The following is a 17,211-nucleotide window of genomic DNA, read 5'->3' as shown; positions in this document are numbered from 1 at the left end:
ATACACATATACAAACACACGCACTTATATATTACGTTTAATGCATTTATTACATTTGACCAACGCATCCAGATCAAAGCGCTCCCAAAAGTTGTTTTATCAATGCCGACAACTGAACCTGCATGTACTGATTTGTGAGTCAGAGATAGAAAAAGAGACCTAGTCTTAAAATTGTATGATGATATTATTTATCTGAACAATCAATTAAATAAATAAAAAAAAAACACATACACAGGAGAACGTCACGATTTATCACGTGCACGACAGCTCACGTGGTGTCACACGTGCTGACTTTCGTCAATACGATTCCATCACAGAAAGAGTGTGTCTAACAGTTTCTTTTTAGCTATGTAGCGTTTCATTGTCAGAGTTTTGAAAGCATCCCAGTTGGTACGATTTTGTAATTTTTGCTGCAAACTTTCCTCTGAAGGGTAGGGCTGTATCTGAAAGGAAAAAATAATACATACATTAAAAGTTTGTTTTGAGGTTTAAAAGAACTTTTAAGAAAGAAAAAAGAATGAATGAATGAATGGCAAACGTGTTCGTTCAAAATAGTGGAATGTATTCAGTGCGCATGGACAGTATCAAATAAAATGACGACAAACAAAGGCTCAGAGAGAGAAGTCTTACTGTAGACCGCAATGTTTTCCTCCATTTGTCTGACAAATGTTTCACAAAAAATTGCCGGCTGATGAGAATGCACTCTGCACCCTCTGAGACCAGACTCAGACTGACGTCACTTCCGTCTACATCAGTGAATACCACGCCCTCTAGACCCTGCAGAATACAATAAAGAAACCGATAACTGCAAGACATCGTACAAGCGAATATTGATACATGTACAATGATCTAGCAGAATATATTAGACAAAGCCTATACATTTATACATGTACAAGCATATATATTATAAAGAATGTATGAGAGAGAGAGAGAGAGAGAGAGAGGCTAAATGAAATATAACGTTGACAACTTACAAATGTATCCTTTGGTCCTAATTTTTGCACCTCTACGAAGACCGTCTCTCCCTCTGTCGATGAAGCTGTTGACGGTTTGGGGGTAGAATACAACGGTGTTCTTTGGTCCTGTAACACAGACGCTATGGTTTTTATTGCCACACAGATCTGATATACCAAACAGATTTGATTTATCACACATACATAACAGACATATTCTTGGCAACATAAATATAGACACGAATCAGAAAAAGACAAGAAACGAAGGCATGGGCGTGTTAACTTTTTATACAGAATAGCTACTGTATTAGGAAAAGTGAATTTTATCGACGAATAAAGACATTAAGCGTTTGTTATACGTATACCTTCCAAAAGTGTCGTTCTTGAAATATCTGATCTAGTTTTCTTTTGTGATCATCGTCTTCTTTTGACTTTCCTGAAATAATATGGGTACCTGTGGGTTTTGGCTGTATAAAATTTACTTTGTGTACATCATTGTACTCTTTTTTACGACAAGAGTGTCCTCTTACTTTTTTCAATAGACTTTAAGGATTTCAATTGACTCCTGACATATATACTTGAAACAAAATATCAGAATAGTGCATTTCCACTTTTCCCAAAAGACAAACTCCGTAGAAAAGACGGTGATATGTTCAGTCAGTATACATTTACTTCCAACTCTTGGTGTTCAAACGTGATCATTTATTTCTAACTATATAGCAAAAAGTAGGAAGTCTACAAGTGCCCGGTGATTCAAAACATTTTGTATAAATTGTATTATTATCTTGATTTAGTGATTTCTTTTACCTTGAGACAATGACTTGGCTATAGGGGGAAGAACGCCACTGGACCACGAGGGGGTGTATTTAGAACCCTGTTGGGTCAGAGTAACGGGGAACGTGTGGTGCTTTCTACTACACCTCCCCATATCCAAGGACGCCGCCTTACCCTCTGACAACGATGCTGATTGTGATGAGGAGGAGGTTGAGGAGGAGGATACGGATGAAGATAAAGATGGCGGCAAAGACTTTGAGTGTGTGCGTCTCACGTTTGACCTTCGTTTTGAACCTGAAGATAAAGGAAGCGTTTGGATATTTTAAAGTAATCTATATTTTATTTTATATAAGAAAAATAAAGAAAAACAAGCAAGTAATGTTTAATGCCGCGGACAAGACAGAATTTTTGGTAATTGTGTGTAGTTAAAAGTTAACTGGTGTTCTGAGAGTGCGTTTCACACTAAAATATGAAGGTTAAATCAAATCACGTTATTCAACCCATTTTCTTATTCACTTATTATCCACCTTATATTTATGCATACACACCGTATAGTTGTACTATTCTTCTAATTAATATGAATATCCGTAAACCTGACACACACATATTCTAATTAAAATCGAAAGAGAACACTGACTTTACTTGCCTTTTTGACTCTTTTGATCACAGATACTATAAGATTGCACTTCAAGTCCCGGAATATTTGGCCGCGTGGCACGGAGCGCTTTCAGCACGCGACAGGTGCCAGTCTTCACGACGTAGATCCACTCTGCCTGCGTGCTGTCTCTGCACATCACCACTCCGCGCCTGCAGTGGGGAGAGGGCGGGAAGAATTAGTTCAATCTTTGTAGAAACATTTCACATTTGCGCAGCATTTTTCATTTAATAAGATGTAATTTCTTTGTGCACGTGGACGCACGGGCATACGCTCGCGTTATGGCATTATAGCGGTGAACGTGTCATAAAATGATAGTTTTAGAACTATTTTTGTTTGAAAAAACTAAAACTGCATATAAATGAAGCAAATTGACTTAAAGAATAATCCCATGAGAAGAAGATCAGCCAAGTACCTATAACATACTGTTCAACGGGGCACAAAACAAATGTAAATGTGTTATCTGTCTCAGCAACCACAGCAGACACACCCACCTAATGTACGTGAACAGGCAGATCTTTGGGTTATCATGGGGCAATTTCTCCAAAGGCCAGCCGTTAAACAAGTCAATGTGCCTGAGGTAGCTGACGTGTTCAGGCTCCTTATCCTTCTCACAGCGCATGAATATGTCGATGAAGTCGTGTCTGCCGACTGCCAGGAGTTCCACGTCGTCTTTACACGTCACTGTGGCGCTGCGCTTGCCGCCGTGCATCAACGCCAGCTCCTGGAGAGATACCAGCATAACCGTCACAACCGATTGAACAAGTTTAGCGCAACTACCACAATGGAGCCCTGAGACGGATTTCAAATATTGATATATCGTGGCAGAGGTAACGCAATAACATCATTTTCTCAACAGATGCACTGTTCTCATAAAAGAGCCGAAATAATGAGGTAGAAATGAAAAAAAAAATCAACGTTTTGGTCGATATGAAAAACAATCACAATTGGTTGCCACCCGTATGTTCAGTTGGAGTTACTTTTCAAGAAGAAAACAAACCACGAAAATGTTTTGTATGATTAAAAGATACTGAGATACGTAACCTATAAATTGAATTACAGAATCTACAAAAGAATTTTTTTCACGGACTGCAATGCGAAAATCAGACAAAAAGGTCTATTGACAAAATGCATGTATTATCAAAAGCATTTACCTAAGACTAAGAAACCTTACCCTAAAAATTTATATTGTTAGAAACATTAAATATTTAACAAATTTTACCAAAAGCAAAGGAATATACCTGACCAAAAGAGCGCAATCTAAAACTTTTTAAAACATTAAATACAACACAAAGCATAATCAAAAGTATAAGCCGAATATTAGGAAAACTCACCCCAAAACTGTTTCCTTTCTTCAAAATGGTTGCCGTGCGTACGTAGGCCTCTCCCGTCTCTTTGTTGTTTTCCAGAATGGTGACAACCGCTGAAAAAAGGTAAACAAATATATAACAAATATTGCTCATGATATCAAGCGCAATATTTTGTTCATCCCACAAAAACACTTCAATCACAATAAGGTAAGAGCACTATCAGGCTGTGCGCATATGTTTCGTTCCAATCTCTAAGGTTATTTTAAAACAGCATCACTGCAGATTCAGCTACATCACGGCGTACGGCTACAGCCCAAAATATCAGAATGCTTACAGTTACTTTCTTCTGACCGGCATAAGACCTCTCTCCGTTGTAAATGACAAATGTGTTCTGTTAGAGGTGGTGAAATTGTTGTTGATTCTCAAACGCAGGGTGTGGACTAGCTACTGCAGGTTACGGTAAAAACTTGAAAATTTCGTCACTTAAAAATTTATTTATACTTTAACGTGTGTGAATCCGCCACGGCCATGCACTAGATGATGAACTTTTCAAAATTGGCGAAAAGCCCATTTTCAAGTATGACGAAATTCTCTTAGATAAAAAAAGTTACGTCGGCGGAGACTTATATCATTCCAACGTACTTTTCAAGACCGATTAAATTTTCAAGTTTTTACCGTACAGGAAATACGGGGGAAATGCTGCGCCGGTGTACAATATCGATTTCCCTGTATAAAATCAATACTGTATTTCATCTTGCATTGTCATCGTGCTTAACGATGCAGTGACTATACCTATATGCACAATTAAAAGTGTATTTTTCAGAACCGTTTATATATGCGGTGGTTTCTAATTGTTTTTTATATCGACCAAAACATACTGAAGTTTTCGGTGAATGTTAGTGGTAGAGTGCTGTTATCGTTTCTATTATCTTCACTGGTAGCCTATAGATTCTTCATTTCTCCAGTGCCTTAACATAATGACAAGTATGGAATGTATTAGTAATCAAATCCTCGATTAATCTATTCAGTCGCCTGGTAACCTTAAAACCAAGCTCAAAGTGGGATTTAACCACCTGGATTGTGGAGGAGCTAAAAATAATGATTAAAATTGAGAACAGGCGCCTTTACAGGGGTCTTAAGTCTTAAATTAACGCTGTTTGAGGTCTGAAGTGCGCCCCGATTCGACCAAAATAGTTCCTTCTGCACCTTAGACACTCTCACTTCCCGGTTGATTAATTTCATCGTCTACTGAGGCGTTTTAAATGTAATTTAAAACAACCGAAACGTGGACGACAGCCAAATGGATTGTGAAGAAAACTGAGGCAAAATTTCTGTGATCACTTAAAGATCTCACCTTTTCCTGACGCAATGAAGTAAAAGTTGTCCGCTGTGTGGCCCTGTCGAATAATCACCCGCTTTGCTTCAAAACTAAAAGAAAATGTGAAAAAATGAAAGATAGAAAACACCAAGACTAGACTTATTAAAGACTTATTAAATGCACAGTAGAAGCATAAACTCCGTTCGTATGCTCGCAGCACTTCTATTGCGTAAATACTTTTTTTTTTGTCATTATCGATCTTTTCAGTGCAGACATTATAACAGACTTTTCTCCATCCTCGCCTCCCCTAATAATATTATCTATTCAGTATCACTGAACTTGGAAGTTAATATGCATATGTTTATATATTTTTCCTAAACCGAAAGATGCAAGTATCGTGATATTTTTTCAAAACCTTTTAACTGTAAATAAAGTATATATGTTTGTAGATACCAATTAAAATACGACATAATCAATTGATAGTTAATCAAGCAACATAATATCAATTGATAGTTAATCAAGCAATCAGTTTTGCAATGCATTCTTAGCATCTTACTGTTCGTAGAATCCTACTTTCACAAGGGAAAGTTGCATATTAATCGGGAACTCTGTGAACGACTCAACAGTGTTCTTGAGCGACGCCAGCGCCACCTTGAGTTGCTCTTCTGTTCGTTCGGATGGAGGCTTGGAGAGTATAGACTTGGCTTCGTTACTAATTTGAGTCTAGAATGAATGTTAATACAAATAACAGAAATCATGTGGGTATTTCTTTCAATGCATTTATTTAATATCTATTTTTTAAAATAAATTATTTCAAAATAGCCTTGTTTTATATCTTCAAAAAGCTATTTATAACATTTCTATTCAGATATTAATCCTTGTGAAAAATTAGAAATAACTGTTGCAGTTTATAACGGCTATCAGTCTACATGTACATATGTCTAAAATACACAAACGAGTTTATCCACAAACAAAAGAAAAAGAAAAAAAGTAAAGACAAAAATGATGATTTACTTAAAATACAAGCAAATTATAGACTTTCAGCGTACATATGGTGACTGAAATACAGGCTCCAGTAGGCCTACATAAAAATCCAGAGATCAGCTATTTTTTTAAGCAGACGACTTTCTTTATTACATTTTTAAAAAAGAAATAACTGGCAAAGTGGACGACAATGTATTTTATATCACATTTCCAGGTCTTACCTCCCTCTTGGTCCTGTAGTAGGAGGGGTCAAAGGAGAGGTCATCACCAAAGGAAGACCGCTCTTTGGTCACCTCATCCTGGTACTGAGCGAACGAAATCAGTTGCTTCTCGGGACGTGCTTGTGATCTGAAATAGTCTCTTCTTATTTACCTCCAGCGGCTAGATTATGCAATGTAGGGTTGCCAACGTGACAGAACTCAAAATACGTAGATCTGTTGTTTGATTAACAAAAATGACACCTGTTTACAATAGAAGTGTGCCCTAAATTATGCGTAGAATAAGCGTAAATGCTTAGAGACGAACAGTCTGGGCAATATGCAATAATAACATACTTTAAAACACCTGTGAGGTATTTTATAGTCACTTCATTAACTTAAACTGTATTTTGAGTGCTAAATAAGAATTAGAACAGCACGTACCTGCGATATGAATTTAACAGAACGGGCTTTAGCATACTTCCAGGAAAATCATTTTAGAATGCATATATTGATTTTTTAATTGATTAAACACAGAGGATTATCGATTGATGCGAACAATATATACAGTCTATAAATCACAGTGGCTATTTTGTCATAGTTAATTGAATTGCTGGAGATATGGAATAACACTTACGTCCCGAGCCGCGTTGCCTTCAAGAGCACTATCACAGTTTTCACAGCCTGTCGGAACCGCACCAATGGCTGCAAGAAAACAAAGACAGTGAACTCATCACATAAATTGCGTGAAAAATAATATTCCAAAATAGGAATAAAATTAACGTATAATGATTAATGAGGCGGAACACATGGAAGATAAATTTTACATCAAGTTAAAATAAAAAATAAAGTAGACAACTGGATATAATAACGGGAATTAATCGAATGAAATAAAGTGAACTGATAAACAAGTAAAATGTAATGCGATGGACAAGAATAAAATGATCTGACTTTATAAAAAACAGGCACTTGAATACAGAGAGAAAACAAGCGAATAAATAAATAAATAAATAAATAAATAAATAAAATATCAAATAAACTAATTAATTAATCGATTAATCAATTTACTAATAAAAAATTAACACAAGCATCATTTTCACCCTCATGATGCCGTAACCAAGTCAATACATAGATCAACGTACAGGCACCGTGCACTTGATTGCAATTCCTCCTAATTGATTAGGATGGCGATGGTGAATTAATGACCGTCTTTTCGATCCCCGCCTCATTAGGAGATGACGTATGTGGTTCATGTCCGAATCAGTCAGAATATTGGAGTTATATTTCTGCGCACATCGCTCTAAGAATGACAGTTTATCTTGTCCTCGGTAGAGGTTCGGGGTTGCATATAGGACGCCAGGTTTTGTGGGACCTGTCACTGGTGGTCCGGGCATGTAGGTCTCGGATCTGGAGTCGCTTACCAAGCTGAAGGACCGTGAACGCCGCCCATCCCCATCTAGGCTGTCTCCAGAGCGTGAGGAGCGGTGTGACGTCAGAGACAGGTTGCTAGTTGCTCTACGAGAGAGATCGTAAGTGGAGTCTTTCTTTTGACTGAATGCCAACTTTTCCCTGGAGTGAGTCCCAGAGCTATGCTTTAAGCAACTAGTCCTTTCAGATTTGTGTTGTTGCACTGAATGGAAAGAAAAGTCTACGGATTTATGTCTCTCCTTTTTTGTAGCCATGTTGTCCTTTTGTAAGGTCGACTCTGTTTTGCTGATATTACTGTATGTATTATACTTAGGGTCAGTCTGACATCCCGTCACTGTTATGGCCTTGGCTTTTACAAAATCCGCGTGCAGTGACGTAATCACTGGCTCGTGGCCGTCACGCGCCTGCTCTCGGTCCTTGCGCTCGTACAGATCCTCCAAGAATGCATAACTTGGAGATCTTTTAAGTGTGGTGTCGATTTTCTGGTTTTCCATTCTGTTATTTGATATCCTGCTTTTTAAAATACGAGCAAGAGGTGAACGATGTCGTTTACTGCGTCTGCTAAAAACGATGTGGTTTACGGGATTTTCATCAGTTGAGCAGAGAGTCACTTTAACAGAAACGCAGGCGTTGCCTCTTGAACCTTCTCGCCTGTTGATATCATTTTCTTGTACTTCGATGCCGTTGAAAGTGCTCGATTTAAGAACCAGCCGTTTCAAAATGTCAAGGTATGAACTTTCTCCGATATTGCTGCGTTTTCGCGTTAATTTACTCACAGAAGTCTTTGAATTATTCATCTTCAGTCGTGACAATTGTACCCCGTCAACAATTGACGTTCAAATGCAAAATTTAAACTGGCACTTTATGTGCAGATCGTATGAGAAGTCACGTTAAACGCGCTGTCTAAGGCATATTAAATCCCTAAAAACATCTTACATTGGCAGATGTCAATGGTATAATTGATTGAATTGGTTTGTTTTTAATTTAGCCAATATCCTGACTTGGTTGTTCCCTTATCTTAAGCTCATGGCCTGGTGCGACACTATTCTATTTTCAAGCCAAAAAGAAAGACGTATAAATGACGTAAGAAATTATTTAAACTACTGGTATTTATTTTAATAAACTTGCATTTCAATACTAATGCGCCGTCCACAATGGCTTGGGATCTAAGAATAAAACACTATGCACTGTGCTGTTTACAAATACCTCATAAACATGTCCAACAGCTATTTCTAATTTCCATCATAAAATCCTATCTTTATCTGGGCTTAATGTAGACTTTGGTGCGATAGAAAAAAGGTTTTCACTTAAGCTTGACACACAAATCAACTCCTAAAAACATTTTGGAGGATATTTTCAAGAACAGCATTATAATTGAATCTTTGGATGTATTTGGTAAAATGTGCATTTAGTTTGTGTTTCTCCCTATCTCATCTCTCTCCCTTTCTCTCTCTCTCCCTCCCTCTCTCTCTTTCTCTCTGCCCCCTCTCACTCTGCCACCCCCCTTTCTCTGGCCTCTCTCCCATCTCTCCCCCCCTCTCTCTCAGCCCTCCCTCTCTGCCCCCATTCTCTCTCTCCGTCCTCTCTCTCCGTCAGTTAATGCGACGGTGTAGAAATCTGACCCACCCTCTTCCCCACTTTCTCTGTTACTGCCCCCCCTCTTTCTGCCCCCCTTCTCTCTCTCTCTCTCTCACTGCACACGCTCACACAGACGCAAGGACGGTGTAGAATTCCTGAGCTCCTAATTTACCTATCACTTCCAATACACTGTCAGGACAGAGCGCTGTGAGTGCTTGTTCTGTTTGGCAGATTTTAAGCAGCTTTATTTGCTGTCACTTTATGTAACGCTTCAGAAATCTGACGCTATATGTATAGTGGCTTTATAGTAACTTAGTATCATTAGATGTTTTTTAATGTTTGAAAGTAGTTTTTTAATGCAGCTGAGAAGCAGAGTTGAAGAATGTTGGCCTACGGTAAATGCAAGTGGTTTTTAACTTTATTATTTCTATGCAAAATCTGGGTCTGTTTTAACTTATTTTCAGTGAAGAATGTAGTTCCAGCGACAAACTGCATCTTACATGATTGTTTTCGTAATATGAAATACAAGGGCAAATTAGCATAATTTCTGTCATTTCAAACATTGTGCGAGGACCGCCAACCTAACACCATCACGCGTCTTCTCAGATATAGGTGGCGTCAACCTGGGCTGACGTCCGACTTATGACTACATGTGCATAAAGCAGATGCTGTAAAAAATTAACGCTTTAAGTCTGCTGGAAGTTATATTTCTTTTATGAGCAGATAAAAAATACATATCAGAGCATGCATTCCAGCCAACTAAACCAGTAAGCGAGTTCTTTCTTTGCCTTGCTTCACCTCTATTCTTTCAGGACCTGTTCCAAACGGCACTGCAAACAACTTTTGACAATGCGTTGGCGCCAATGATAAAAGTCACAATTAACCTACCTCAACTCTTTCGTCACACCTGGTGTCAGGATCACCTTCGAGAGGGGTGTGTCTCCCGTCTTCTTCAAGCGCAACATGAGAATGCCTGTTTGTATCTCTGTGTATTTTCAGGCGAGACGGCACCCGGGGCTCGGTACCATGGGGTTTCCAACCATCATGTACATTGTTCCAGGGGTAGTTATGGGATTGCAGTCTTTGTGGACGGCCATTTGATGGACTTTCTCTCTTGAAGGGTTGCACTGACCAATCCTGAAGTCTGGACGCAGGTGTGGACGCTCGAGAGTGCTCTAAGGGGTGTCCTAAATGGTTTCTTGCACCAGTGAGGGTTTGCGGCGTCCTTTTTGGTGACACGACATGTCGATGTCCAAGAACCGACGTACGGGGCGTGGAGTCAGTGGTAGGACCTTCCTGAGCTCGGGACCTAAGCCAGCCACTACAACACACTGGAGTACCAAGACAATGGGTTTTAACCCCTGTCTGTGTGTTATTTAGCATTCTGTCATTTAACCTAGGCAGTGAGTGTGTCGTCTTCATAGATTCCCGAAAAACAGCGCGATGTCGCCTGTCACGCCATATATGAAGGGCGTCCATTTTTACCAACTCGCCTCCTCCCCACTATTTTCTTCCTTGTTTTAAGATCTGACAGTTAATCAGGAAATACATCGAGTGGGCCACTTTGAACCAAAAGTGGCCCGCGTCTTGTCCATGTACATTATAATTGCATCTGACATTTATTGAAAGTTTAGTACGCGAGCACTTTGTTTAGGATATCTCGATAGATTCGTGCACTTTTGCAAACTTTGGCAATAACATCACGTCATGCGTCACATTTCAGGAATAGCCCTCTTGATTCCATTACTGCCTTCGAATTCTGACACTAAAATTACAGATTCTTGAACTGCCGACACCAGGCGCCTTGAACTCTTGCAGAACTTTGCCTAATCAACTTTGTTTCAGCAGATGATTTGTTTTTCCGTTTTGACATGCGGCGTAACAACAAAACATCTTTCATATCAAAATGAACAAAATAAACAAGTACAACTTGACTGTCAGTCTTTAGTGTGGAAATATTTCACAAGTTATGATAGTCTTTGAACAGAGCACCCCCCCCCCCCCCCTTTAAAAATCTCTGGGTGATTAATTCATAATTTCATTATTTTTCCTTAACTGGTGAACTGCGTTACTTGGTGTTCATGGTTGATTGCAATCCACGCTACAAAGTGTACGGGGAGTATTTGGTTCTCCGAGGCCATTGGTGATTTATAGCCCCATATATTGTATACATTTTGTTCTACATCGTCACATCGCAATTTGTTTAATGTACGTAAATGTTCCTTAATGTTTGTCAGATGCACTTCTGTATATAAATGGGTGGCTTGAAGTTTTAACTTTAATACTTTAAATACTTCTAATTTTTTGTCCAAAGGCGATTCGTTACGCTTCATGTAGTATAATTAATGTGATTACATTAAAATATAAATATCTAAATAATAATTATAACATTATAAAGCATAGAGTATCACCACCCTCCCCATTTTTTTCTTTCTTTCTTTTCTTTTCGAGCGCTGTTTGTAGAACAAATGAGGCAAAGAGATCTTTGATACAAATAAATTTGGATATTTTTTCAGATTTTTTATCCCCTAGAGTCAGATTTGACGCCCACTCTCACCATATAACCTTTTGATCTGTAGGTGTTTATACAGGAGGTGTGCAATGACCTGTCAGCACTGTTTTTTTTTTTTTTTTTTTTTTTTTTTTTTTTTTTTTTTTTTTTTTGATTCTGCGACGTGGTGAACGTTTTGGAATTTGATGTAAATTAATTTCTAGAGAGAGAGAGAGAGAGAGAGAGAAAGAGAGAAATAAAGTTGGTTTACTCTGCGGATAAAATCAACCAAAACAGGGATACTTACCGGTTTGTGATAGGCAACTTCCGCTTTGTTCCAAAGCCTGCGCCGTGACAGTTTGGGGAGCAGTAGATGAGGAAGATGGGTCGGACTATTGCGAATAGAAGCTGCCCCATCCTTATGTCTCTCTGTCGTCCCTGCCACTCGGCGGCTGAAATTAAAGAAAAATATATACACATAAAAAAACTGGAAATGAATGGTATTGGAGGATGTTACATGGATGAACGCGTATTTCAACACCAGAGTAAGTAGTGTATTGCGTGTTTGTATGAAAAACACAATATTTTTGATGACAGGTCCCCGACAAGGGTTTATAACTATACGGGTAAGACCGTGACCAAAATACCTAAAACAGAAAACGAAACCGGTAAAAGCGCAAACAAAAGCGGGGTTCTAAAATAACCCAAAAATAAAAGCTCAATTTTGCATATTATCACGAAACAAAAAGCTACGCAGGAATGCGTGGCGCACCCTTCACCAAAAAACAGACTACTTTAGGCATCAATATTAACATACATCATGGATTGTTTCTCCGAAAAAGATGGCCTCCGTGCGGTGCGATGTTTCTGTACATGGCCAGTTAATTTCGTGTCTCGGATTCGTAATCGCAGCAGACGATCCTCAATTGCTTTAAGTCTCCTCTCGCTTTTCTTGCCGGGTTTGTACAGACAATCAATGCACTGTGATCCTCGAATTAGCCACATCTCTGAACGAGTCGCTGCGTATTCCTTCATCCGCGTGATAGGTGTGTCCTCACTGTGAGGGCTTGTAAAATGTTGTAATTGACTCTAACCATTTTAACGCGTTGGTTACAGACATACAGTGCGTGTACAACAGAAGTCTTTTGTCTGTGGTTGAATGATTTCCCCGGCTGTCATTCAATCTGTGTCTCAGCCTTCACCGAAACTATCAGAATTTTAAGAAATATAACCGACCCTGATCGAGGTCTCACCACAGGCTGCGTTCAATGTTTTTAGGAAGACCGAAAGATAAACACATATCTTGCATTCTCCATATGACGTGTCTCATCTGCAGATACAACCCTATCACTACTGAGGGTAGTGGTTCCCCGCACGTAACGCCCTCTGTGTAAAGACTTCAGACCAACGTGTCGCTCTCGAGGATGACAGGGCGTCAGGCGCGCGGATCCGGGCCATGAAGGCTACTTTAATTACGTGCACACGTTGACAGAAATGTGAGAGATTTATGTAAAAAATTATAGTTGATTGTAACAATGTGGCAATCAAGCAAAGAAATTTTCGTTGCAAAAAAGTTCTATGTGCTGGAATTAAGATTGGTCAAATCGAGTGCTTCAATTTTTAAAAATCTACACAGATAAAATATTCTTCTAATGATTGTATTGAAATTTGACTTTCCAGCAGCTTAATTGTTTATAAACTTTGACTTAATTCTGGGTCAAGTACGTGCAGAACGGTGGACGCACGACTATTCAGCGTCTATATGCATCATGAAAGATAAACAAAATGTAACATATGGTGTTAGCAAAAAGTGTCCTTAAATTTTGTTTAAATCTTCACCTCCTGCATTTGGCCTCACCGGGACGCAAATGTACATTAAATTTAAGCTTCACTTAGACTAGTATTGTTCATTTAGAAAGATGGTTTAAAAATGATAAAATATAAATCCGGTAACGTCCATGAACTATTTTAAAAAAGAAAGAAGAGGTTTATTTTTTGTTGTTATTTGCTTGTACTGTCAAATACAAAATTAACCAAAACGATTTCATTTCCTTATTTGTCTCATGATTTGCACCACCTTCACTTTCTTTCTTTCAAATTTTCGCCCAGCTAAGACCATGTCTTTTTAGACCCCATTTCCAGAGATTAGATCGATCTACTTTAGATCGATCTAACTTCCTGGGGGTTCACGCTAAATAGCTGTCAGCCGGGCGGACACGAAAGTTAATTACCCCCTTACAGGCGGGACGGACATTTAAGCCGGATTATCTGACAGTAATCTAGTGAGACTCCCCGCGGGGATAGATCGATCTAAAAGCTCTGGGAATACAGCCTTAGTTATTGCCGTCTACAATCGAAGCAGATTTAAACGCACAAACCAATACAAATAGAATTTGCTTCAAAAGTCTAATTTGTTCTTTCAGCACTGACTCCCTTTTGTAACAGTTTAGTATTACAAAACTAACTGTTGCGGATCAGAAATCATCATCCTCTGATTACATATCGTATAACCATAGCAACCTCAAAGCAGACGCGGTTTTTGGCGGCCAGCATCAGGCTCCAAAATCACTGACCGCTGACTGCAGGTCATCAGGCGTGAACCCCAACCGTTGGATCCGACTCATTAGTCAATTTGCTCCGAAATTAGTGCGGTTTTGTTACCCGCAAGGAACGGCATGTGGTTTTCAAAATTGACAGCTTTGGTGGAACTCTCTGAGATCTCACGATAGGAAAATGTACAGAGTCAGTTTCCCTGAGCAACTGATTTATACAACTGGTGCACGACGTCTGTACCAATTAACTACTGTATCTGCAAACTATTACGCAATCTTTGTAGTGTCATTTTGACAAGTTTTTTTTTGCGAAAACTTAGTCTATGGACTTTCGACATCTTCCCGCCTTTCTTGTTTTTAAATCCATGGGATTATAAATAACAGAAAAAAATTCAGCAAAGTTTAAATTGCGTTAATTCTTATTTCTTTGTTTTTGCGGGCAATCAGTACACACTACATCACAAAGTTAATTATAAGCCTCTGGTCTACACGTTGAGCTTTTATTAGATTTCCTTGCATATCAAATATCGCAACCAACACGTATTACGTCCGCCTCCCAAACAACACAAAGTCCTTGTCATCGAGAATTTCCTGTCATATTCCTATAACTGCATTTGTATAGTTTAATGAAAGTCTCCAACTTTACTGCGGGTAGGCGTGAAAGCTCTTAATCGCTCCACTTAAGCCAGAGAACTGGTATTTGGTTCTGATATTTGATGACCTCAGTATTTTTATCGAAGGTGTCTCTCATGTTACGTATATCTGAGAAAGTTATTTGATACATGGATATATCCGCAGACACGCATCTAACGTAAAGCCACATAATTCACCAAGTCACTATGTCATATATCAACCAATTAGTATTGTCAACGATATCATATCGAATAGACATTAATCAGTATCTGTTTACATTATAACGTCGTCAGGATTTAAAAAGAGTCACAGCAGGGACGAACAGGTGCTTGGCGACAGGTAACAACAGCAGGAAGCTGTGTCATCACAGTAAGCTAATACAAGAGGACCGTCAACGAAGTGTTCAGTGTTCATTTATGAGGGTAGGGAATACCTTCTGCGTTCCGCGTGATTGGCCTTATTTTTCAAGCATGATGCGTTATTTGAGCCCAAAATTCTGTGTGAAACGCGATTCAGGAATTCTTGGTGATTGACCTGAATATATCTTGGTGATTGGTGATTGTTCTGCTTTAATCTTGGTGATTGGTGATTAAGGAGGGGGGGGGGGGGGGGGGGGGGGCTACCCTCATTTATTAACTACTCCCATTTTGTGCGTACGTGCCTCTTGCATGAAAGTGTCAGGCAGAATCTGATGGAAGAGAAGGACGCACGGAAACATCACGGAAGTAGTGTTTAATCCTTTTCATATTTACACACAAAATTTGATATCTTCCTCCATTTTTGCATGAATCATAACTTTAATATTCACCTACTCATTGTGTAAAAGGAATGATTTATGGGGGGTGGGGGGGTGGGGGGATATAAAACTTTAAACGTACAAGCCTAGAAGAGGTCAAAACCGTGAAATTAAAATTGTACATAATACCTGCATGTCGTACGTTTTGTACATATGGTACATGTGCTTCCTTCACATCTGTTGCTGTGTGAATTACAGGGCGCACACTGACTGTAGATGCAGTAATAAACTTTGCTAATTTCCCCTTGGCATTTGTCATTTTGATGAATTGCAAAACAATTTAAAGTATGCAATAACTAAATCGTGATTTAGATCTATGAGCTAATGTTAATTGTTAAAGCATGGTGTTAAGGAATTGCCTACCTCTTGTATGTGTCCTCCCTGTGCCCGCGTCTGAGACGCATCTTCTTCTCATCTGGTTCTATCCCGGGGTCGTTCCCCGAAGTGCAGGACCCGGGGGTACACCTGGGACTCCATTCCCAGGGGCTGCTCCCTGGGGTGGAGTTTTGACTATGTTGTGGGGTACACCCGGGCGTGGCCCGAGAACGAGGGGTGGAACTATTGGAACTTGGAGAACTTCCCAGAGATTGGCTCAAAGATGGCAGGCGTCTGTTGAGCATGGCCTTTCGTAAATAGATCGCAGCATCTTGGTTCCTGGGGTCCAAAGACACCCGAGATAGTAAATTTTTCGTGTCCGTAACTTTTTGTGCCAGTTGTGAGAAGCTTTTCAGCTGAGATCTTTTAGCTATCGAATCCGCTCGCGGTCGTAAGATCCCTCCCGTCATTTTTAGATTTTGAGCATTAAGAATCTCCAATTTTTTTGTCTCATTTATCCCGTTCACTTTCGCCACAGAACCCACCCAGCGTTCCAAGGCGGCGCTTTGATGTTTTCGCGCAGACGACAGCGACTTGGGTCGTCTGCCTGGGAAATAAACCTGTTTCTGCGGGCCTGTATAGATATTCATATCCACGGGTCCTGCCTTGTTTACAGGCGGTTACTCAGCAACTGGAAGAAATAATGGAATAATGTGCCATGTTTTACATCAATTACAATGATTTAATAACAGTAGCCACGCCATAGCGTCCATTTCGGACCCCGCATCACCTGCCAAGAATGGTTAAAACTCACCATTTCGCTATTACACTTGTGACTGTTGTGATGTTTATTTTTCCGTGCATTCTAGCGTTCATTTATTCAACTGTTGCTATCATGGCGTTCACGCGTTAGAATAAGCGGTGGTCAGTTGAATGTTATTTTTGCCATATTAATTGGAACACTTACTACGTAACTAACTCACCGTGCAGCTGTACTCCAGATTAACACAACCCATTCGCCTTTGCCGCCTTCTCTGTATTGTTGTTTGTCTGACTGGATGTGTGTACGTATATACCTGTTTATCTTTCTGTTTATTTTTCTTTCTTTTCATCTTGTGCGGTACACATAGAAGACTCTCCTTTGATTTATTTGTCACGTTTCATGAAAAACAGTCGGAGATGAAGTGAAATAAAAGCTTTGTTTCTATTTTATCTAGCTGCCATTTC

The 17,211-nt window shown here is 39.3% G+C and overlaps 2 protein-coding genes across 5 annotated transcripts in view; both read right to left on the bottom strand.

Moving 5' to 3' along the window:
• LOC106161725 (protein SLC31A2) overlaps positions 1-17,211 on the bottom strand; it is a 96,884-nt gene that overhangs the window by 30,543 nt on the left and 49,130 nt on the right. The window lies entirely within an intron of this gene.
• On the bottom strand, positions 38-16,332 carry LOC106180321 (uncharacterized). Of its 4 annotated transcripts, none has more exons than XM_087009727.1 (14): positions 16,033-16,332; positions 11,996-12,140; positions 6,829-6,896; positions 6,216-6,342; positions 5,567-5,733; positions 5,047-5,120; positions 3,717-3,805; positions 2,877-3,106; positions 2,374-2,534; positions 1,761-2,021; positions 1,319-1,389; positions 975-1,082; positions 631-777; positions 38-443 (listed from the first exon to the last, which is right to left on the bottom strand). In XM_087009727.1, exons 1-14 carry the CDS (start codon positions 16,287-16,289, stop codon positions 312-314), a joined length of 2,037 nt encoding a protein of 678 aa, XP_086865853.1. In that variant the 5' UTR covers positions 16,290-16,332; the 3' UTR covers positions 38-311. The 4 variants fall into 4 exon arrangements, with proteins under 4 accessions (XP_086865853.1, XP_086865854.1, XP_086865852.1 ...); XM_087009728.1 differs by lacking the exon at positions 16,033-16,332 and adding an exon at positions 12,506-13,050; XM_087009726.1 differs by lacking the exons at positions 11,996-12,140; positions 16,033-16,332 and adding an exon at positions 10,086-11,124.

Source organism: Lingula anatina, chromosome 3, assembly GCF_051362555.1.
Source record: "Lingula anatina isolate TDL-2025a chromosome 3, LinAna3.0, whole genome shotgun sequence".
Classification (NCBI taxonomy): Eukaryota; Metazoa; Brachiopoda; class Lingulata; order Lingulida; family Lingulidae; genus Lingula; species Lingula anatina.
Note: the sequence above shows the minus strand (reverse complement) of the source record. Positions and strands in the feature narration are given on the sequence as shown.